General features: G+C 37.5%; 1 protein-coding gene across 4 annotated transcripts in view; it reads right to left on the reverse strand.

Moving 5' to 3' along the window:
* The window catches only part of LOC102233672 (ATP-binding cassette sub-family A member 1-like), a 36,190-nt gene extending 12,651 nt beyond the window's left edge, over positions 1 to 23,539 (reverse strand). For 2 of the 4 annotated variants that reach the window (XM_014471561.2, XM_005806490.2), the window contains exons 1-15: positions 23,356 to 23,539; positions 19,712 to 19,820; positions 18,282 to 18,375; positions 17,343 to 17,484; positions 17,048 to 17,166; positions 13,284 to 13,405; positions 10,938 to 11,129; positions 9,637 to 9,726; positions 3,516 to 3,759; positions 3,279 to 3,418; positions 3,085 to 3,201; positions 2,063 to 2,257; positions 572 to 777; positions 314 to 490; positions 1 to 223 (exon numbers count right to left, since the gene is read on the reverse strand). In XM_014471561.2, coding sequence (XP_014327047.1) covers positions 1 to 223; positions 314 to 490; positions 572 to 777; positions 2,063 to 2,257; positions 3,085 to 3,201; positions 3,279 to 3,418; positions 3,516 to 3,759; positions 9,637 to 9,726; positions 10,938 to 11,129; positions 13,284 to 13,405; positions 17,048 to 17,166; positions 17,343 to 17,484; positions 18,282 to 18,375; positions 19,712 to 19,777 — 2,127 coding nt within the window. In that variant the 5' untranslated portion in view covers positions 19,778 to 19,820; positions 23,356 to 23,539. Of the gene's footprint in view, positions 224 to 313; positions 491 to 571; positions 778 to 2,062; positions 2,258 to 3,084; positions 3,202 to 3,278; positions 3,419 to 3,515; positions 3,760 to 9,636; positions 9,727 to 10,937; positions 11,130 to 13,283; positions 13,406 to 17,047; positions 17,167 to 17,342; positions 17,485 to 18,281; positions 18,376 to 19,711; positions 19,821 to 20,256; positions 20,329 to 23,331 lie in introns of those variants that run through there. The other 2 variants (XM_023333083.1, XM_023333084.1) reach the window with 2 other exon arrangements.
* Positions 23,540 to 24,213: the final 674 nt, after the last annotated feature.

Here is a 24,213-nt window from a genome sequence, read left to right on the forward strand (position 1 = left end):
CTTCAGCAACATCACCAGTAAGCCGGCGCTGATCAGCAGTGGGATTAAACTGCTGATGAACCAGCTCAGCCACAGGGTGCCGTTATTCAGTCCCATGATCCTCATGGTCTCCTTCAGTCGCGCCTCCTTCTCATACACCACGCCTTTGATGATGATGGCCACAGAGTACATCCAGGCCAAAGTCATGAAGAGAGGCATTGACCGGCTCATAACTCGCAGGAATCTGAAATAAAAAAGGAGCGAAATGTTTAACGTACAATCCTACCAGATCTTTGTACAGGAAAGGTTTTGCTTTTATAATGCAATCACTTACATATCATCAACATAGCAAGGGTAGGGCATCTGCTGGATGTAAATGCCCGTCTTCTCCTCAGTACCAGTGATGGCTCGGATGATTCCTTGCTCAATGACATCCTGCAGGTAAGAAAATCCACCCCAGACGTACCGCAGGTCCTCAAAGGGGTCCGCTCTGGGACCAGGATCCCAGTATCTGTAAAGTAACAAAAAAGAAAATGTAAAAACTGTCAAGCAAACAACCCAAGATAAAATCGTCTTTCCCGTCGCCACTCACCCGTCTTTGATCTTGTTCGTCCTCTCCACATTATCGATGTCCATGCGGATTTTGTAGTTGATGTTGGGAGGCAGGTCGGTGCTATTGGGAGCGATGTTGGGAAACACGATTCCCGCCCAGAACTTCTGGTTATCCAGAAGACCCATGGACTTGTTGACCAAGCGTTCCTCGTTGGGGACTGACTCCAGTTTGTCCAAGTTCACACACTAAAAGAAGAGGAAATTAGAAAAAGAGCCAGAGAAATCAGGCAAGTAGGGAAAGGATTTAATGAGAAAATGTTGCCACAGTGATTCAGAATTTTTATTGTTATATTGTTGTACCAATAAAACTATAAGAGGTTCAATTAACTGTTAGGTGATTGACTTTTATTACCATTTAACCTATTTTATTGAGTTATCCTTGTTATCTTGTTAATGAAAAACAGTTTATGAACTTTTTACAGTTCACTAAGTTCAAACTGAATAACCACAGAATTTTTTACCCGATGTGTTCAGCCCTCCCACAGATCAACCTTTCACTTGTTTATCTAACATGAGCTGAATTTTACCTCATTCCTTCATCCCAACTTTGATAAACATTAAAGATTCAGAAGAGCAAATTCCGATCAAATACAGCGTAGAAACCACTGAAGGGTGAACTTTTATGGTTATTTGGAGCTGTAACATTGATTTTACTGCAACAAACAACTGTGCATATAGATTATAGGATCTCCTTAAAGAAAGTCAGTCGGTCACTGGGTTGTTTGGAGTGAAACATTAGTCAGAGAGGTTGTAAAAGTTGTGAAATGGATACGTAACTGATTATATTTGTTTTTAATCTATAGTGTTAGAAGGAAATGGAAGACTTACAATAATTTATAATATACGTGATCAAATATGACATGAGAAGCCTATCACTTTAAGAACAGACGGCATAATAGAAATCAGATCATTATGAAGGTGGAAGCGGATATTTAAAGAACTTTACTGAGAACTAAACAAGTACAGAGAATCAGCGCTGACTAACAGAGGGAGGATTTATGGCTGACCTTGTTTTATTTAAGTGATACAGATCACATGGCTTTGAGTTAGTTTGATGAAGCATGTGAAGCAAAAGAACATTTAATTTCAAGGTTTTTATTAATAGCTGTGCTGGTATTTGAGGTCAAGCACACAAACTCATTGGAAATATTAATAACGATTTTACAGGGAGATGACCTAAAAAAAATAATCAGCATTTAACGCCCTTTCTCCCAGTCGTTGTTTTTCTTATTGGCTTTATCCAAAGACAGAAAACGATTTTATAAAACGAATCAAGAGCCATGAATCTCAGATTAACTGACAGGATCTTAAACTAACAGTAATATTTTTTTGCCATTTAAAATCCTAGAGGTAAAAAAAAAAGATTACGTAAAAATGTAATGTAATGTTCTAGATTTCTTTTGTTTTGTTGCCTTGCAATGGAAAAATAAAATAAAAATTAAAACAGCCACAGCATTTGTAACTCACTAACCTCCATAAACTGTGAAATAGTCTTTATGGCACGATCGGTTTCATTGAACGCGTCCCTCCATGTGTAAGCTGACCCCGAAGGTCTGCGGTCCTCTGAGGCTTTTGTGAGGAAGTCCGCCACGTCGGACACACTCCACTCGGTCTCACTGAGCTGAGCGTCCAGGAAAGCAGCGCTGGTGTTGCTTTGGAGCAAGGACTGGAAGAAAAACAGAATGATTGAAAGATGATTTATGTCAAGCAGCAGTGTAAAAAAGGAAAACTTATGAATAGCTACTGTATCCTTTAGCCTTTTGGTTTCAGAGTGTATTTGTTTTGTGCTGTTTTTGACCTGCATTTTCTACCAATTGCAAGTGAATGCCATGTTGTTCTCATAAATATAATAAAAAGTATTTTTCACAAGTTCTTTTTTTTTTTTTTAATTGAGAAAACATCTTTGTTTGAATGTTAAATAAAGTGCCCCAGGGGTATGGGCTTCTACAGTAAATACATTATGGACAAAAACAAAATAATAGAAGTTTGTTATCATTTATTCCTAGAAAAATGTACAAGGTAATTTACAAGCATACACCACTAGGTGGAGGTGGTGTTTAAGCAGTTTATTAAGGAAAGAAGGTGGTGAAAATTGGGTTAAAGTTCCCATCAATAAAACAACCACATTATGAGCTCTATGCCCACTAAAAGCTGCTCATCTAAACTGAGGAAGTAGTGCAATAGCTTTGTGTGGTTGACTCTCTGATATTAATGTGTTCAGAGAATTTAGGGTTTGATTTTGTACTTGGAACATGTCTTTCTTTAGGATTGGTTTTATTTTATTTTATTTTTTATTACTGTCTATCTTTCTTTGCTGCCCTAGAACTTGAAAGTGACCCAAAAAGAAAACAAACTCTCTGTGCGGGTCACTCAGGATAAATAATTACAAACATGCCCTCAAGTTGCCTGAATTTTTTTTAGGCTAAACATGAAGGAACACTGGGAACACAGCCATATTTTGTCTACAGAAATGATGTCAGTGTACATACTCACCCTGACTAAGTCCATCTCTTCGCTGTTCTCCATGAAGCTCCAAAATTTAGGTTTCATTTCTTCCCACATGCCGCCCAGATCTCTCAGCACCCCCAGCTCCTGGAAGGTCTTGTTAACCTGCAAAATTCAAGCTTTTAGGTTAACTCACTAGAGGCATTCTGATAATGGGCTTTTCTGTGAGGAATCTGTTGTACCTCGTGAATGATCCTCTGTGTTGCTGGAGTGTCTGGGGTATACAGGATCTTCCCCATTAGAAGAGGTTTGAGGGCTCTCCAAATCATCCTGGAAATGGGGCTGGACTCCAGGTTCTTCATTAGGTTGTTACAGTAAGGAGCTAAAAGAAAAACACAAACCGCAGTTTGAGTATTGAACAGATAAAAATTGGGAGCAAATAACTCTTTTATATTTTAAAAAAATATAAGGATGCTTACTTGAAGAGTTGTCATAGGTGGACATGGGCTCACTGTCACTGTCGTTGCCGTGGTGTCCGAACAGAGCCTTGTAATTGTTGTCTTCGTACCAGTTGAGGGATTTGATCTTCAGGCCGCCTCCCTCTGGATGTCCGCAAACAATACGCGACACGGCCTGGTACATCTGCTTCGGAGATCCTGTTGAGTTTGCAGTCAGATACAGGATCTCCTTCCTCATGTCTTTCCAGCTCTTCATGCTGGCAAGCTGTTGAGAGAGAGACACAAACATTAAGCTCAGGGAGAGAGTAAAGCTAATTCCAAATATTAAACCAGATGGATTAACTTGGAAGCTATTTTTCACTTGTGATTATAAGTTGGTCATTTTTGACCGACCGGTTGGAAATTCAGAGATCAGATATTTTTCTGATCAGTTTTTGCACCCCATAGAGTTATATGGACAACTGATAGAAAACCCAAAGTTTGCTTTTTTCAATATCTGTGAATTATTTTAATTAAATAGTCCAAGTTATTTAAAATTAGAGCAGGATGTCAGCAGATAATCAGAAGGCTGAATTGGGATGCTGTTTAATCCTTTGGAGCTTTAAATCTATTTAGGAAAATTGGAACATTTCAAATGTTGGCAGCAGTTTAGAGATCTGAATAAAGGTAACTGTCTAAATCCAATATCCACCGATTGCTGTTTTAGTAAAGTTAGCACTGCATGATGCCCCTTATAAAGATGCTAAAGATCATCTAAAACATCAACTTTGTAATTATTCTTAGTGTAAATTATTAGAAAAGTGCTATTTAACAGCAAGTGTTGTCTTACATTTACAGTGTGAAGTGGACTCTGCACCACATAAAAATAATTAATAATTAATTATCCCTTAAAGCAGGATGGTTAAAAAAGTATTTTAAGAGCGTTTTTCCCCATGTTTTTAAAAATAACATTTTTGTGGCAGATTGGCTAAAATCTAACACAAAATTCAGATTCCTACTTTTTTACAAAAAGAAAGATACATGGCCACAGGCAATTGGTTTTGTTGTTCAGTTGCACTTTGTTTTTTTACAGATATCTGGGGAAAAATAGATGATTTTAGTCAAACATTATGCCCAAAATTAGTCCCTCTTGGGCATAAAAAAAGACTATGTTGCGGGTTTTTTTCTGTGCTAAATTTTTCACACCTTTTTTCACACCTTCAGGAAACCTCAAAAGTCTCAGTTTCTCCTGTACTGAGTTGGCAGTCAAGATGCGAGACATAAAAAACCCACATCTGGCAGGTTATCGTTTGCCACAGCTCGATTTAAAACAGTCGTCATGTGCACAGTGAGTGTACATTTGATACATGTAGAGAAGTGCTGCTCTGAGGGGTGGAGACACTTAACACTTGACCGTCTGCCCGACTAAGATAAATTTAACTGCTGTTCCCAGTCCTCCAAGCACGCGTGTGTGAGAGAAGGTCTGCGCTGCTTTTAAGGGAAGAGCTTAGATAACGCGTAATGCGAGTCAGCACAGTGTCTTTCATCAGAAACAGCCATCATGCCGAGTGTTTATGCCAGAGCAGCAACATTGTTGCTCTGCAGCAAATCAACAACTCACAAACTGATACATGCAGGCCAACGCAGTGGCAGAAATATGCGTGTTAAAAACTGGAAAGAATCCTGACGTTTGGAACAAAACAGCACACAGCCCTCCTCTTTGTTCAGGGATTTCTTGATAATGCGTGAAAAGAACTTCTGTTTGAATTGCAACCTTTGTCTGAAATTGGCATAAACTCTGTAGCTGTGTTTGTTTCCAACAGAAAGCAATTTGAGTTTTTGTCACATTTTGGTTTTGTTCAGTGTGAAAAATGGGAAGCGGTGTTTTATACCGTCAGCACTCAGCAGTCATATGCGTTCTGACATCACCGGGTTCGCCGCACGGCAAGGTTACCATAGGTCAAGTGACAAGTCAGCACAGGTTTAACTGTGTTTCCTAGCGGTTCAACTAGACATGCAATCAGGGATTCAACTCGTGACAAGAAAGGAATGAAAGAAGGATGAATAACAGGGAGACCTCACCCATTTAGCAAGTATTGGTGGAGGAATGGAGGGGTAAAAACTATACCTGATATGAAAGAAATAGAGAGTGAAAGAGGAAAGAGAGAAAGAAAAGAAAGACAGAGGAAGGAGAAAAAGTGAAGACAAAAAAGAAAATGGAAAGAGAGGAAAGAGAGAAAGAAAGTGGCTGTGTTAGAAACAGGAGGTGAAAACAGAGGGAGGTTTGAGAACAAAGAGGGGTTACTCTCGGTCATTTCTTCTAACAGGCAAACCTCTGCTGGCTCCGCAAGTAGAGCGCTATTATCCTGACATTTATTCACAACTCCTCACTGCAGACAAAGAAACACATGCAAGAACAGGCACATATGGGCAAGATGATATGCAAACATCCACCGTATCCTGGTTGTTGCATAACAGAAAACAGTATTGTTTATGTATTCATATATTTATGGGTCTATTTTTGCCCATAGCTCGTAAAACAGATATTCAAACCTTGAGAAAGTGAGAGCAAGTCTCACTTTCACTGTTTAAACCTGGTTCACCTTGCAGCTGAGTCTGCAGCTACATCAGGGTAACATTGTTTCCTGCAGTTTCATCTGAAATAGTGCATGGCATGAGTGAGCGTGTGTGTGTACAAATGCTGCATGCTATTTTACACTCGCTGCTCATGAGGTTTTCTGTTGTGACAGATGCTTACATTTGTCGTTCCACTTAAGGGTGCCAACATCCTCTTCGCCACAACCTCTCTCAAACAAACAAAGTGCAACCTTCTGAGTGACGCATCTCTATATCACCATGTGCATGTAGGTGACTTTGGATACCAAACCTGTGTTTGTAGGTCTGTAGGTCTGTGTGAATGAGCGTTTTTCTTGGGATGAAAACGATTTTGTGTCATTCCCTTCATGACGAACACCCACGCTAACTTGGCGAGGTGGCACGATGAGTAATACCTGCTATATACAAGAATGTAGATGTGCTGCACTCGCACGCACATGGAAAATAAAACTGGGATGCAGATAGGCAGGCAGGCAGGCAGAAGAACAGAATTGTCCCAGAGTAACCTCAGCACACAGCCTCTGTCAGGTTATTAAAGTTCAAGTTTCCACTCCAGCACACAGCTATGTAGACAAGAGCAGCTCAAAGGCTGATCACACAATAAAAATTTAACAAGTATATCAGATACTGAACACATTTTTCCAAGAAATCAGAGTATATTAAGTTAACTTTTGATGTGTTTTGGAGAATGCAAGACTTTTTTGGCTTGATTTTTGCTAGAAATGCAATAAAACTGCAAAGGATGCGATGTGGGGGAATTTTTTTTTTTTTTTTCCCACCGGGAATGTCAAATGAGGCTATCTGAGGTTGTTTTGATAAGAAGAGCAGTGAGGAAAGCAAAATAATGGTCAGCAGAAAAACTGAACACTGATTCCCTTTCTACTGCTGTATAAGGGGGTGGCTGGCTGGAAAATGTCCACCTGATAACTCGAATGAAGTTCCAACGCACGCGTGATCGCAAGAAAACAACCAGTTTGACCCTGGAATTGATCTATGTTGTGTTGAGTATTTTTTTTATACATCAGGGCTTCATCAAGGTGTTAAAAAGATTTCTAATAATCTCTTTGGTTAGCCCTGAAATGTCTAGCATTCTGTCCAAACGTTTTTTAAATGATTGAAAAAGTAAATTTTTCAGTAACTCAATTTACATTGAAACACATTGTTGATTAATTATGCAAAGACTTCTATTTTCAAGCTTTTTTCTGTGAATAAGGATGATTTTTGATTATAGCTAATAAAAATATTTACGATTAGCATATTTTATCAGACCAATAAACAATTTAATTATGCAGAATGGGCTTAATGAACTGTTCAATACATTATTATTATTTTTAAATGTTACTTTTAGTTTCATAAATAATCTTCAAATGAATGCATATTCTAATATGTTGAATATGACTTTAGTTGCATCTTAAACTTGTAGGCTTGTTTATTTATTGCTTCATATTTTTTAACAAAGTTTTTCTTGAAATGGTGCAATTTGAAAATAAAAAAAATAGCTAAAGTAAGTGACCACTATGCAGCATTACTGCAAACTATGAGGAACTGTTTGCAGTTAGATAATTAAGATGTAAAAGTACAAGATTCACATGGATTAAACCCTCCAATCTAAGTTGACACAGTTACATAAATAAAAATACAATTCATAAGTCATTCTCTCACTATTATTTTTTTTGGTAATTTATGCAAGTCGTAAATTTCAAGAATGACAATCTTAAAAAAGGACTCAAAAAGTATTTAATCAAACATTTTTTAATTGTTTTCAATAACATTGTTTTTTTAGAATTGTGAAAAGTCACATATAAATCAGCTAAGAACATTATTTTTGATATTATGACTGCAAATTTAAATGTGCCAGAATTATGAAGGATGCTTCCTATGATTTTAATCGTGTTATGTACCTTAAAGAAATACTGAACTGAATGTGTGGCATGACATCTTTGTTATTCCTATAAGGAAGATATTCCTGTTTATTCTGACAGCTTTAATAAAATATGAAAATAAAATAATGCCATAGTTTTATATTTCTAGACAACATTCTCTTTCGCTCATGTCCAAAGTTCTGAAGAAAACAACAACAACAACAACAACAACAACAAAAAAACAACACTAAGGCTGTAGTTTGCTTTACAACTGATTATAAAACCTTGGACCAAAGCACACACCACAAATTAGATTGGTCTCCTGCATTTTCTTAGCAACAACATGCCATTGCTTGCATGCCAGCTGCTCATTCATTTTAACCAAAGATGCCGCACCATGTCCACAGAACAGCTATTTATTTGTGGAAAACATAGACCTTTTAATTTTCAAATTATTCTAACAATTATGTCAAAAGCTTCAACTTTAACACTGTTCCAATCAAAAAGAGGAATTAAATATTGTGCAACGAGGGAAAAGGAAATTATGACTCAAAGTTGCAACATTTTCACAGTTAAAAGAAAAAAAGAGTGGTTCTTTAGGGATCCGTCAGCTGCTTAGACAGGAAGCCTCAACATACACACACGCATGCACCCCCCCACATACACACACACGCAGACAGACAGCTGGGTCTTTATGTTTTGCCAGATCAGCAGAGTCTGAGCCTGAGAGAAAAGGGGGTTGTGTTGCGTTTGGTGAGCATGCTCAACCAATTCCTGCATCTCTGATTTCTCATTGCACTCCAACACTGCAGACTCGGTTACACTAGCCGGGGACAGACATGCGGCTCTTCGTGGTTTTCTGCTACGTGTAACATCAATGAAGGTACACTTGATGTTTCACTGAGTCAAGTCTGTCATGTACTCCAGTTACTTTTGAAGAACAAAAAACATATTGCGGCATCTCCAGTTGTAGATGGTTCTCTGTCAGGTTAACTCTTGATTTAAGAGGGTATTAAGTATTAGCCATTAAAAGGGTTTAATTTTTACTCAAGCAGTGTGAAAAATGTAAGATATTGCTTCTGGATGTCTCATTTCTTCTATTATGCGGTGAGGCATAAGGTTTTGCGGGTTGTTTTGACAATAAATATGTCAATATGGTATAGCTAGTATCTTCTGGAAGTCATGTGGTTGAGTTTCTGTGTTGGAGGTCGGCTAGCTTAGCGAAAAGGCTAATTGTAAAGCCAATATTTGAGGCAGCCGTTGCATATGAAGGGGACATCTTAGCTGTGGTTGTGAGGCAAAAGGTTAACATTCAACTTTGTTGGAATATATTTAACGAGTTTTTCACTAATTCAGTTATATAAATTACAAACCAGAATATCAAAATGATCATAAAAATGGTTTGGGATGGGGCGCGGCAGTTGGTTGGATTAATGAACTTACGTGCCTTTTGGCCTTTACATCGTTTCTACTCAGAAATATTGGCCAAATCTACCCAAATACAGTGCATAGAAATTGCTACACCATAACCTTTGGTTGAATTCTGACAGTTTATCTGTGTGGTTAGGAATTGATTTCAGTCACAAACATGACAACTGAACTTTGGATACAAATAATTTGGATGTCGTGTTTGCATGTGGTACTGTGTGGGTGGTGCTCTCTGTACATGTCAGCGGTTCATTTACCTCAACGCCAAGTGTGCCGAGGCTCTCCAGGAGGTTGTTGGTTGCAGCTGAGACGTCTTGGACAGCTTTGGGGTCTGAACTCACATCCTTCTGCCAAAGAGAATGGATAATTCTCAGTTCATCTTTCTTAAATAATGACTTCTTTCTTTCTTTTACTACAAAGTTCTCTGGAGGAAGAGTTTTCATGGTTTTTTTGATTAGACGAGATAACTGTCATGAAATCGTAAGAAGTGAGGTAAAATGAAGGTTGTGATAATGAAAATCATAAAGACAGGAAGGCAAGGAAAAAAAAAGTTTAAGGGGATTTGAGCTCTTCTTTTTTTCTGTGCTATCTGGGAACGCCGGTGTTTGAACGTGTGATTGAGAGCTCTCATGTATCACTCCAGGCAGCAGGGTGCTGGAATGTCAGACATTTGATAAAGCACAGGTGTCAATGAAAAGAGAACAGCCTTCTAGGGAAAAACCAACAATACTCCAGTGAACTCTCAACTTTCTTTCCTCCACCTTGCTCACTTTTGTCTTACTTCTGACCTATTATTTCTCTCCTCCTCCCCGTTACAAATTCTCACAATCAGGAAAGTGATGGGAGAAAATTTGGGAGTGTTGCAAGAGTTCTTGCCCTCATGCAACATTTTTTTGCCAATGTTGAAAAGATTGCCCACGATTGCATAAAAAAGGGTTTCGCAAAGTTTGGACTCAGTTTTGAGGACAAAGTTTGTTTTCTGGGAATAATATCCTATATTAGTCAGTGCTTGTTCGCATGTCATCAACAAGGCATATTTATTTCTTTATGCTGAAATAATAAGAAACCTGAAAGAACAAAGCATAATGAGCATCACTATGTTTTATGTTGGCTTTTGAAGAAATTCTTGACTTTTCGCTGTTGCTTTTAAGTTCTGAACAGCAAACTGTTTTGTTCACCCTTTGCCACCCTTCCTCATAATGATTTGTATACAGTTCAAAAGTTTATGGGAAGGGGGAGACTGTTTGTGAACAGAGGAAAGTCGACACCAAACAGGAAAGGGAGGAAATTCTTTTAAAGAAAACCTTGCTTATACAAGAAAAACATCTAGATGTCAGGAATTTTTTTATATATATATCTGGGCCAATCCTTTTTAATGATAAGACTCTAAAGTACATCCCCTCACCCAAAAAACAGCATTTTACTGCACCACACAAAATTATTAACCCATTGGCTGTTAGAATAAATACTCATAATTATCAACAGGAAAAAAAAACTGTTTTTAATCAGGATGTCAAAAATCAAATTGAAATTAACTCAAAAAATTCATCGAACTCACTCGAATCGGTTTCAGAAAGTCCAAATTGGAGAGGAAGTGGTTCTGAGCCTTGTTCAGCCAGTTACTGGATGATTTGCAGATGATCTCTTGAGTCAAGTGGGACACGTTACGGTCTGCAATGTGGACAAACTCCTCTAGCGGTGTTACGTTGCAAAGATCTCTGAGATGGAATCCAAAACCTTTTGTGAGCACCTGAAATGAAAGAAACAAAACTATTTAAATTCAAAAGGTCAAAAATAGTCCAATGTATTCCTCTTAAAATGCATAAATAAAGGCCTTATTTATAAATAATAAGGCTATTATTTATAAAGGCATAAATAATAGCCTTTATTTATGCATTTTATGTAATACAAACTTGTGTTTTTTCACCTAGTAATAATAAAACTGCTGGATTCCACAACATGCAGTGCATTTTGGACATTTTAAGATACAGATGGAAGTTTTAAATTTCATTCCAGTCTGCCAAAAATAATCTTCAAATGGTCTCTGTACGTTTTTTTGTTGAGAAATTTCCCAAATATTCAAGACAATTGATCAAAAATGACTTGGACAATGTTCCAAATATTTATATTTATATTTATGCAAATAAACACATTTTATTAAGAATTGTTATTAAAACATTAAAAAATATGAAACACATGATAAAAAATACAAATGCAGGCACTCAACAAACTGATCAGCTGACTAATGCCTTATGTGATGTCACCAGGGACACTTGGGCCTGGAAGCTTGTTTTAAAGAGTGTAATTTTTTATTTTAAAACAGGAGTTTTAAAGAGTGTAAAACCAAAGTTAAGGTTTTACAACTAAATAGCAAAACAGAAAGAAAAACTGACTACAAAACATGACAGATGTGAGTGAGGTTGATTTTACAGAAATTTTTACTTGTAGCTTTAAACTAGGCCTACAGTCAACTACTATTTCAATTACATTTCAGAGACACAAATATTAAGCAGTTAATATAACATTTTGTCACATGTTTTAGAAAGCAATGTTGCATCAAAATGTTTGCTTCAATAGGTAGCTTACTTGGAGATTGTCTTTAGCTAATAGGACAAAAACGTCCTTAGACTGGACAGACTGAAGAAAACTAGCAGAAAACAGCAAAAAGTAAGAATTGGTAATATAAATAATGGGACAAACATTGTACTCAGACTTCCAAGAAACCAATTTCATCATAATATGTTTTGTTACTGTTTATTTCCCCCCTGCTCTGGAGAAAAAAAAAGTGTTATGTTTTAGTAGGAGAAATTGCAGAGAGGTGAAGTAACAAAATGTCCTTTTCTGGAACGTAAGAGCCTACAGGGAACAGAGGCTCTTTTTTTTTTTCTTTGGCGACAGAGTCAAGATGTGTGTGTTCTTTGCCTGCCTCCAAATGTCCTTGACCGCTCTGTGCTATCCCATCTATTAGACAACATAACACACACACGCACACGCACCCCTGCACAAACACACGCATAACACAGCTGTTAATCTGTTCACTGGAGAAAACATCAGGGCTTAAAGCCAGTTGGGAGGTTTGGGAATCATACAAATTGACTGACAGAATTCAAAACATGTTTTCCTTTGAGAAACGTAACATCGGCCTGTGTGTGTATTCACCTTTTCGCTGCAGAATAAAGTATTATATTATTATATTACATTATATGTCAACAGAAACTGGTGCAGCAATGTGAACAGTCTCATAATTGTCATTCCTACGACGGAGCGATGATCCTGGCGAGCTACGTGATCTATGAGACGTTCCCTTCTGTGATCAATGAGCGCCTGGTAGACGGGGCAGCAGGGGAGGAGGGGGTGGTTTGTGTAGAATCAGATGGTGTAACGTGTTTTTGATTTAAAGCCTCTGTCTCTGCACGTGAGGGGAACTGAGAGGGGGGAAGGATGAAAGCAATCATGTGACTGCAGCCGCAGAGCAGAGGCGAAGAAAGGGCCGGAGAATCGGTCAGTGAATGCGGTTCGAGTTATTCAGATATAGCTCATATGGATGGAAGAGGATAGGTTTAGAGAATCTCCTTTTAACACACAACAAGAAAAAATGGATGCTGAAGCAAAAACAATTTATCCTTTCAGCTAAGGGAACAACAGAAAATTAGATGTAAGGGGGGGAAATCATATCAAAAACTATGATAAACATACAGGGAAAAAAAACAAATGGGAGAGGGACTACTGCTCAGTAGCTTGTACATCCATCCATCCCCCGAGTCAATGTACGTCCACCCCCCAGGGTATTAAGGGCTTAGCTGTGCTCTGGCTGAATCCTTTGGTCCAACAGATACCGCAAAGCCAAGGTCATTAGATTTATGCACAACCGCTGTGAATATCTGCAACAATCCTAATATTTTACCTTCTCCAAATTGACATCAGCCTCCAAAATTTGCTTCAACGTGTGATGAGGGAGCGATGCGTTGTGGTGCAGGAAGTGAGAAAGCGTTTCATCGTCTCTCAAGAAGTCTTTCAGCTTGAATCCTGGGGAGGAGGGCAAACGAAATTGCAAAGGTGATTGAGTTCAAATTGTCTTGGAAACAATAGAAGAGAGAACATGAGGAAGTTGCAAATGTTTTTATTTTGATCTTATTGGTATTTCATAAAAGGGAGTTGCCAGATTCAACTAGACAGAATGTTTGTCCAAATGTTTGGGGGAGGGGATTCAAAGTTGCAAAATGAAATGGGGAGTAACATCAACAATGAGCCAACATGTGAAATGAATCCCAGACTTTATCTTATGATTATGATCCACTTCGAGCATTTGAATACTGATGAGTCTCCAAATGCACACACAATTCATCTTCCTCGCAGTCTGAAAGCTCTTTGTGCTTTGCTGCATTCCGAAGAAGCCGAACCCTTCCTGAAACCGGCCCGAGTCAGCTGAGCGGTACCAGAAACTCACACAGATGCACACAAGCACACAAAAATACAGACTGTTCCCGCTTCCACGGAGCGATGAATTTAATAGTCTGCAGAGGTTACTGCGGGGCGTCCAACTTTCCTCCAAATACTTTATCCCTTCTGTCTCAAACTGGCTTCCCCACTAACTTTTCTTACATTCAGCGTTTCTTGAGGAAGCCATTTTAATTTCCTTTCCCTCCAGTGATTTTTCTTTTCTTTTTGTGGACTTATGAGGACAGTTTGGAGAATTATACACAAAAAAGAGGAACAGATTTTTTTAACAGCCATTTTTCATAAACAACAGTTTCGCAAAAGGAGAAGATGTTGCTACTCTTATACTTCCTTTTCTGATGCTCTGTAGTACTGTACGAAATAAAATTTTATATTTTAGCTTTAAAGCATGCTTTTTCTTTAAATCATATGTGTCTCCCAATCCCACTGCTTATGGTTTTCCATGTCGTTCCTTTGTGTATACAGATCAAATGACATCTAAACCAACAGCCACAGGAAACACTTGGCTTTAACTAAAACACCCAAGGGAGGAAATGAAAGAGAACAGAGTGTTTTTCAAGAGACATGTGACTGAAAAAAATATTGTCCTGAGATGGTCCTGAGATGTGTGGGTCCTTTGAAATTTCTGATTTAAGATTAAGCATCGTCAATACTTTGGCATCAGATTTCTTCTCCAAATATAGCTGTTCATGTGTCCCTGTGTGCCTCTGCCAGTTCTGTGTGAGTATTAATGACTTAAACCCTCAGTGGTTAACGGTCAGGGAGCTTTAATGGAGCCTAATCAGCGTCCCACTGGGAAGCTGCAACTCCCAGTGAACTACACGATTACTCAGGAGATCATGTCAGCATAATTCTGATGAAATATATATATATTTTTTTACTTTATTTCCATACAGTGCACTCCACATCTACTGGCGACTCTGTAAATATGTGTAAAATAAATTTTTTAAAAACACTGAAGTTCACTGCTGAAGCATAATCTAACACTGAAGACAGTGCTGTTAGCTGTGGACAAGTTGTGCCGTCCTTCACACAATGCTCAGTCACTAAATTAACCCGAGTCTTCTAAGTCTTGCCTCAGATTTGGCTATTTTAAAAATGTTCAGTTTTTGCTTCCAAGGTAAAAGTGAACAAGTCTTGGTGAGTAGCTTCTTTCTTGAAGCTAATAACATTAATTAAATTGCATGTTCTCTTGTCTTTCCCATTTTGAATAGTAGAATGTTATAGTTAAACCCTGGTAAAAATATAAAAACATATATAAAAACATTTCACCTACTTGTATTTCATAAAAATCACCAGGGGAGTCATAGGGAATTTTTTTTTGCAGACTAATGTTTTCAGTTTAACGTCTTTATTTTACATATAAATTGTGTGAGATTATGCTTCTGTAATGAAAGATTCATTAATCTCTTTAAGAGCAGCTCTTTAAGGGCTGCTACTAAGTGTGAAATGTGCTGTATATGTTGACAAGTGATGTGTTTTTTTTGTTTCTTTTTTTCCATCTTGAAAGTGACCCAATGCTGTTATCAGCAACAGAAGTGAGTGAGATTATGCAGAAATCCCTTTGATCTAGGCTGCTATTTCCGAGATAACTTCCCATTTTAGCTGCTTAGCGATGCATCGTGTTAGAGATGTCTCTACATAAGTGCATTCTCCCTCATGGATTCAAGACAAACGCAGAAAGAAATATGGTTTAACTTTAGAAATCATTTGTGATCAAGTGCACAGAAGCTTTCTGAGCCAATGAAAATATTACAGATGCATTCTGCTCAATTTGTTTCACATCTTACAACGAAACACATTTCAAACGTGGGAGATAATCAATAACTAGGATCTGACGATGTTTGAAACAGGAAACTAACATCTTCTTTTGCGAAACTTTTTTTATGCATTGACTATATGACTGAAAAATCCTATTTTGGCCTTTTGCTTTGAAGAGATATCTCTCTTGATTAAAACTTAGAAAAGCTTCCAAGAAGTGATTATACAATTAGCTTTACCTCCAGGCTAACTAAGATGCAGCCAAAACAACTACCAAAAAAATTTAGTTGCACAATTTCTAAAGGAAGATCTAATCTGCTCAGTATAAAATTAAATTGGGGTCTTATGAGACATAATGTTAATGTCCTCTCATTTAAATAGAGGAAGTATACTGATGGGCATAAGAATGTGGAATAAATATAGTTTTAAGCAACAATTAGCTATTCCATCCTTGTTGTTTAATAGTCTTTCACTTTAAATTCTCTTATCTTCTTTTATTATGTCATGTTATTTCTACAAGACCATTTTACATATTGTTCTTGTCATGAATTGGAGTTGTAGATGGTGAGGATAGGATGCAGTGGAGCCCAGTAGTTGGGAGAAATTATGATTTTAATGCCAAACACGAAGGAGAACAGAAATCCAGGCAACACAGGTGAATGATGAGGCAAGGAAACAGACACTGGTAGCACTGGGAATACAGAACCTTAGACACACGACAGGGAGCAGGCGACACAAGTGGCGTTAAATATACAGAAGATAATAGGGGGAAACACAGAGACTCAATTAACACCAAAATACACACAAAAACTCAAATCCTCAGTTCTTTTTTTCTTCTTTTCATTGTTATTGACTAAATTAATTTAAAATAACTAAAACAGTTTAAATCATAGACAAAAAAAGATTGAATGTGTTTAATTTTACTTTCATCATAAATCCTAATTATTCCAGTAAAATTCTGAATGGCTTAGAAGAAAGTGTTTACAGTATCTACAGCAGACTGTCTGTAACTAAACTGGGACAGGAAGCAGGGACATTGTAGAGAAAACAAACTACCCAATCTATGCTTTGATTACATTTTGTCTGCCAGGGTGGAGTCTAAAATTGAATATATTTCCTGTTCTGTGCCACTGACAGCACGTACGAGCACACTGTCCCTCCCTACCAGCACACCAATGTTGATGGAGTGTGGCGGTGATTACTTGCAACACTGGCTGCCAAACCACAAACTTAGTCTATCTTTTATATGACACTATTCATTGCAATTAATTTGTACCTACAGTGAATGCTAGATTAGACTCATAACCTTGGGCTCCAATAAGTTTGAGTACACAGGTGCTGCAGCTGACGAATGGTGAGAAAACGATAAAAAGTCCCCAGTGGGACTGAAAGTAGGACACTTTTCAACTGGAAGGCGCAACAAGAGGATAATTAAAGGCGTGTCCTTACGAGCAGGGTTCTTCTGAAGCTTTCTGAGGGCTCCCAGCATTCCCCGGTAGCCTTCGTAGCTCTTATCGTTCTGGGTGTACAGAAGAATCTTCTTGGCATCGTTAAACAGACGGGAAATTCTGGTGACGACAGCAAGAGGAAAAACACAATTACACAACGCTCTTATAAGCTTCAAAAAGTCACAAAGATGTCTTCTAAATAGTAAAAACAAACAAATTCTACAGTTCTGATCAAATGTTAATAGTTTTAATACAAAACAGTATAAAGAAAAAAAATTCTTAGCTACTTTACTTACATGGAGTCATTAAAATTTCCAACTATGCCTGGAGTTTCTCCAGGGGTCGGATTACGAAAGCAGGGATTGTTGGCATTACAGATAATGCCTTGTACCCAGGGCAGGGTACCTGCTGAGGGCATGGCCTTGTTAGGAAAGTGACCTGGGGGAAAAAAGCAAACATTTTTCACGATAAGTTAAATTCCAGAATAGGTAAAACATAAGCAAACTGTAAATAATAATGAGATACATGGTATTCCTCGCAAATCACCTCAATGTTTAGTTTCTTTGATTTCTTAGTAGCAGTTGTTTCAAATGTACAAATAAAATATGACACTTCCTAAAATATGACTACTTTCTAAAATAGTAGAAAGGACACTTCTTCACTTTGTTGGTTCAGTTTAATTTTACAGGTTGGAGCCTTTTTGAGATATTATGTATTAAACATTTTAATAACTTTTAGATGCTTTCTTTCGCTGAACTGTTACGTGGCAGAAGGTTGAGAAAGCAGCTGCACTTTTCCTGCAGCTGATGGTTTAGTCACAGATTCACATAGTGCAAACAAATATTGACAAAGCGGAGAGCTTCTTGTGCGTCAAAAACAAGGACCTCAGTTGACTACCATGTTGATCTTTCTGAGAATCAAATGTTTTGCCTAAAAATAACATAATGGAACAATTTAGTGATACAGCATCATCTTTATCATTTAAAAATAACATTCTTCAATATGTTTTTTGTTAGTACAATACTGGTAGTGAATAAAGTTTAATCTAATTCACTGAAGGTTACCTGCAGTGTACTACAAGGTTCTACAGTAGGTCCTCAAATTTTCAAAGAGTCAAAGACTTAAAATTTTACTTTTGTATGGATAGCAAAACATTGCATTTCCCTGAAAAGGTTTACAGCTTCTGAGTAAAGTTTCCAAGTAATGTTTCCATATAAACTTTCTTTTTTACTTACATTCATGTTGTTCATAGGGAGGATAATACATCCGGACTGATATCAGGATGAAGAAGATAAATAAGGGCCAAATGATTTCAATCAGCAGCTGGATCTAAGGGACAAAGGATGATGGGAAGGCGTTAAACATTCCTAGACACAAATCACTTACGACTGATGAGTTAATCAGCTCCTGACTGATTCTTTTCATTTGTTCTTCAGTCGTTGCAGATTCCTTTGCTTCATTTCCAGTATTTGATTCAAGCAAAGCTACATTTCGAGTACATTTGACTGTTTCACTTTACAAACACTGAATCTCACCATGAATCTGTGTAAAGTAAATTGGTTAATAAGCTGCTAGAGAGCGAGACAGAGACAGGGAGATCTGTATGGGATTTTCCATCTACACCATATGGCCTTTGAGCTTCAGCTGCCCGCTTGAAGCAGCGGGTCACACATGCAGTGTGACGGTTGAAGAACAGAGCCGCTGTCTCAACAATATGCACTGTATCTCTTTTGTCAGAGCAGACTGTTCAGGAAGTCACGCGGCCACAGCTGCCACTTCGAGGAGCTGAGAAGTGACCTAATTGTATGCAGACTAACTCACCCCCCTCTGTATAAAGGAGCACTTATGTCAACTTGTCAGACTGAATTCAATTTGCATAACTTTGAGCGTGTGGGCATCAACCGGCACATGATAGGAGCCAGATAAATAGATCTAACCGATGATTGTGTCATCCTCACATCCATCTCAGTCAGTCTCCACATTGTAACACTTCTCAATCCAAACGTCTCAGAAGACAATAATGTCACTCCCTCTTTACCCACTTATGGGAACAATACGTGTGAGTAAGCACACAAGAAAAAAATTTGGGGTTTAAAGTCAACCAGCTGGAAACGTGAATGAGTTCAAACAGTGTTGGAACTTTATTCCAAAATTTTGTATAAATATTTAAATAACAATAATATTAGTAGAGATTAATCAACTTTTCTTTCCCCATGCATATTTTGTAATTTCTTAAAGTCTGATTTGCCCAATCCAGGTTTTACATCTTGTTTATCAAAGATTTATTTAAAATGTAAGAAAGAAACATCAAGCATGTCCCTAACTTCAATTAGATTTGTAAGAAACTGTTAAAAATGATCAGTTTAGAAACTCTCAACGGAGAGTTTTTAGTTTAATGTGTTCAAATGAATATATTTTAATTTTTCATATTGACTCAGCTGTCCACAGGTAAATCAGAGCAAAATTTGTCTCCACATTTATTACCCCCGTTGCATCTCTAAATATTAGCTCGGTTACATAATTAGATATACTTAGAAATGTGTGCTAAAAAATTTACAATTTCACAGAAAGAGTAGTATTTAGAAAATTAACAGATGTAATAATCAGTCATAACTTACAACTGAGTTTATAATTCTTTCAAATCAGTGATTAACAGACTACTTACGGTTTGTCTTCGTCTGTAGGTGAAGTTCTTCCATAGCAGTAGACCCAGCTGAGTGGAGACTGCCATGTTGCCGTCTTCCTAACCTCAACAAGCCAACGCCAGCTCCTCACTGAGAAAACACCAAAAAACCACACACACACGCAAAAAAAAAAAAAACACAGGGTCAAACACAACAAGCATAAAACACAGAGATGACTCAAAAACAAATATCAAAACCATTAATTTACACTATTCTTGTTGTGGAGAAATGGTTATGCAGCCATAACAGACGCATGTTAAGCCTCTTTAATTTAGCTGTGTTCTTGTGAAATAAAACAGTGGTCAATTAAAGAGGACGCTCTCACGCAGAAAAATGGATTTGAAAACAGAACAGAAAGTGATAACATCAATAGAAGACGACCAAAGACACGCAACGATAAGAGGGGGAAAAAAAAAAAACAGCAAGAGGAAGGCTGAAATTGGATGACAAGCATTTCTTGAAAGAGTAAATAATCCTAAAATTAAACCATTAGAGGCAAACTACAGTAAAATGCCAGAACATTCACCTGTTGGAACAAAACTCCTCTGACCTGAAACACAGAGCTGCCAAAATAACAGCAAGGCTCAGCAAAATTCAGCCAACCGACTGGAAGACGGCTGTCGACTCCTGCAAATTCAGCTCCACTTAATGTAAACTCTTCTGTCCAAAGTTCAAGCACTTGATCTGGGAGGATGAGTGGGTGGGGAGACGATGGGGGAGCATGCAGGGGGGGAGGATTGAGCCCATGAAAAGTTTTCAGTAGATTCTGTTATCTTCACTGGCTCCAGCCAGATAACACCTCAGAATCAAACACGATGTTCCATTTGATGTGAATTCAAAATTTAGGAATGACTTCAGCTCATTATTTTCTCCTTGTTTATTCTTTACAGAATGAATAATTAAACAGCTTTATTATTTTTTCCTTTGTTATAGTTTTCATATTTACAAAGTGAAATTTGGTCTCATTTCTTTGAAAACGATTTGTATTTTGTTGTTCATCAATCTAGAAACGTAAACTCTTCTAATAAGAACTCTTTGTACGTGGCACTGACATTATGTTGACCTTTCACTTAGACCAGAGAAATAATGCGTCTCACAGATCAAATTTATTTAAAATTAGAAAGCAAACCCAAACGCTCTCTCTGTACAAATTCAGACTGTATTTCATTCAGTACGTTCCAAATTTTTTGGAGTTAGGTGGTGAAACTTCACGTTTCATTGGCGGAAAAATCAAGGCCGTCCTATTTTCCATGCATAATGTCCTTTATACAGATTAAAGCTGATTGGCTGCAGTGGACAGTGGGCCCATAGCACAGCGAAGTCAAGGACAGTGATGTTCAAACATAACGTGTCATACTGATTAGTTGATCTGCTATAAAATCTAACATTCTATTACTTTAAAAAATATTTTACAAATAGTCTTAAAGCAAATAACTTTGACCAAATGACTTTTGGTCAAAGCTGTTTGACCAAATCAAATAACTTTGGTCATTTTTTTTTTTACCACTATCAGGGTGGGATAAATACTCACTGAGGGAAAGAAAATATGCAAGGATTGCTTTTAGCACTAAATCATTTTCAACTTATTACTTTGGATACAAATATGCTGAAGGGAAACAGATGTGAAAATTCCCCCAACCAACAAAAAAGACTAATAGATCAACAATGTCCATCTATATATGTCCTAAAATCATTGATTTTAGGACATATATAGATATATATAGATGGACGTTGCACAAAATGTGCAAAGTATAACAAAATCCACTGAAATGCTTAACGTTTCATAATAAAAACTAACAGGAACTTTGGGATCCATGAACAAACACAGCGATCCAGCCACATTATCTGTTGCTCGGGTACGTCTGTTTCACCCCTCAGTGAGTCACTTGATTTGGTGGCAACAACTACTAAGCAAGCAAGTCAAGCAAAATTATATTTAATTAATCACAGCAAAGCTGCCCCATAAATATCTGTAAATGAGTAATCTGGCCATATTTTAGGCTACTGCGTCATGTGGCATGAATAACAAAGCAAGTCATATCAGGCACCGTGTCTTTTTTATTTAACAATCCCTCGTCGTGTCTTGATAAAATGCGGAATTTGTTTTTTTCTTCTCAATGTATGAGCCGAGCCGTTTTAAACTAAAACCCTTAGAACAAAGATGAATGTATTGCCATCATTCTACTAATTTCCACTGTAGCATAATACTAATTTTTATTTGACGCAGCGACAAAATTACGCATCTGAACGAGACAAACACTGGGTCGAAATCTACACGTCGTATGCAGAGAATAAAGATGGAGGTGATTTAGCTCAGTGACTGGTGCAGAGCGAGGGCGCCTCTAGTGGTATAAAACATGGCAACAAAAAAAAAAATCACATTTATGCTTGTTTACCATCGTTCCTCGTTCACGTGTTACATCACATTAAGACAGAATGTTTTTTCCCCGTTCTTCAACGCCATTGTCTTTTTAGTTCTCGTAAAGCGCCTCAAAATGATAACTGATCGACATAGTTTTTTTCGTTTTCTTGTATAAAAAAAAGAGGGGGTATAGTCATCGATGTTGTATGTAAAACGACTTTCTTGGCTCAAAGTAGCACATCTGAAAACACAATATTTCAACGACGTGGCAGCATCGCTTAAGGCATGCATGTCAAACAAAAATATCGGGGCGGGGGGTAAAAAAAAAAATTAAAAGAAGGATTTTAAAAAACCCCACAAAGAGACATTCTCTATGAGTTTTTTTTATCGAGTGGAAATTACTTAAATGTAAGATCAATAAAAGCAGACATGAGCCAAACGAATTTGACGAAATGTTTTCGGTAGGTGTATTTAATAGGATATGAGATTATAAAAAGATAATCGTCTTCCAGACTGACTTTTGTGCTTCATCTCATTGTTCCGTTGAACTGGGGTTACTGTCGGTCATCCAGTTTAGCGGCGCTGACCAACAGTTTCAAGTCAGACAAAATAAAGCGGCAAAAAAGACGACTGAACCTACAAAATAAAGCTAAACCAGACATAAACTATGTCCTATGAGCGATTTATTCCTGTCTGTCTCTTATTAGACCGTGTTGTTTTAAATGTGTAAATAGACAAAGCAGCAACAGCCAATTGTTTTTCAAGTTATGGTCATTTATGAGGTTGTTATTAAGCATTAAATTAAGACTTTGCAACAGAAACTCTTTTACTTTTGCAATCCCTCACCGGATGCTATTTGCTTATACTTTCTAACAGACTCCAGTCTAGGGTCGAGTCCGTCTCAGACGCTGTCGAAATAGAAAATTAGAGACTACAGGAAAAAGAAAAACGTGACATTTATCATCATAGTAGCAAAACGTCCTAATTTTAAGTAAACTGCACCCTTGGTTTAAGCTACAGACGTAAAAATGACGAAAAGTTCTGGATAATTGCATTAGTTCAATTAAAGTACCATATTTTCCTCACGACATAAAAAAACTGTTTGTTTTTTTTCTTCTCAGTTCCAGATTTACACAATTAGCCTAACAACATGCTAACAACAAGACAAAAAGCGATGAAATATGTGGTGCGGCATTTTCGTCTTAACAAAGAAATTCCAAATCTTTGCGTAAAACTCACAGAAGTGCGCGTGAAGTCACCAACCTTGATCTTAATGTGTTTACTCGCTCTTCTGCCTCTCATCAATTGAACGTCCTTTTCTCAAACAAAAGCGAAAAACGAGGTTAACAACTGCGTCCCTCTGACGCCGCGGTCCTCCTTGCTCTTTGTCAGTGTCTAGGAAAACTGTTTTTTCTCCCCAGGCAGGCTTTTATACGCAGCTCGACGCGGAGCGCAGCAAAAGGTAACTAACGGTCACAGTTTGTTGCTGCTCCCTTATAAGGCAAGCACGTGCGGCAGCAAAACATCTCTTAAAGGGCCAGCCTCATTTTTACCGCGCTGGTTTTCAATTAAAGGAGAGCACATATTCAATTACCCCTTGTAATTAGGTTATGTAAATAATGCAACTGACTATTTGATTACGTTTTTATATATTTGTTTATTGGATGAAGAATATCAATGTTTGTTTTGCAACTGGTTAACAATATATGAACTGATTATTTGCTCCGTTATTATTGTATATGTTGAAACTTTGAACCCGTAATTCACTTTTGTCAATATTGCCCCAGGTTTCGCAATATTAGCAACTGAATGTCTAAAGTTGACATTCCTTTCCTCTTTTTTTGTTCCTAAAATTAATAATATAACAGAGCAGCTAGTTGTTTTTCTGCATATGGGTGAAATCTATTGCACAATGAATCGCAAACAGGATATCATCCTGACAATTTTTTTTGTTAACTTCTTGTTTTGCATCAATCATATTTCCAGTACTCTCAGAAAGGCACATTCTGATATAACCCATCACGTATAAAAAGACATAGATCCTTTGAAAAATGAGAAATTGGAAGAGATGACTTAAGGATATGAAAACATTATCCTTTATATTTAACATCTTAAAATGTT

This window comes from Xiphophorus maculatus, chromosome 5, assembly GCF_002775205.1.
Source record: "Xiphophorus maculatus strain JP 163 A chromosome 5, X_maculatus-5.0-male, whole genome shotgun sequence".
Classification (NCBI taxonomy): Eukaryota; Metazoa; Chordata; class Actinopteri; order Cyprinodontiformes; family Poeciliidae; genus Xiphophorus; species Xiphophorus maculatus.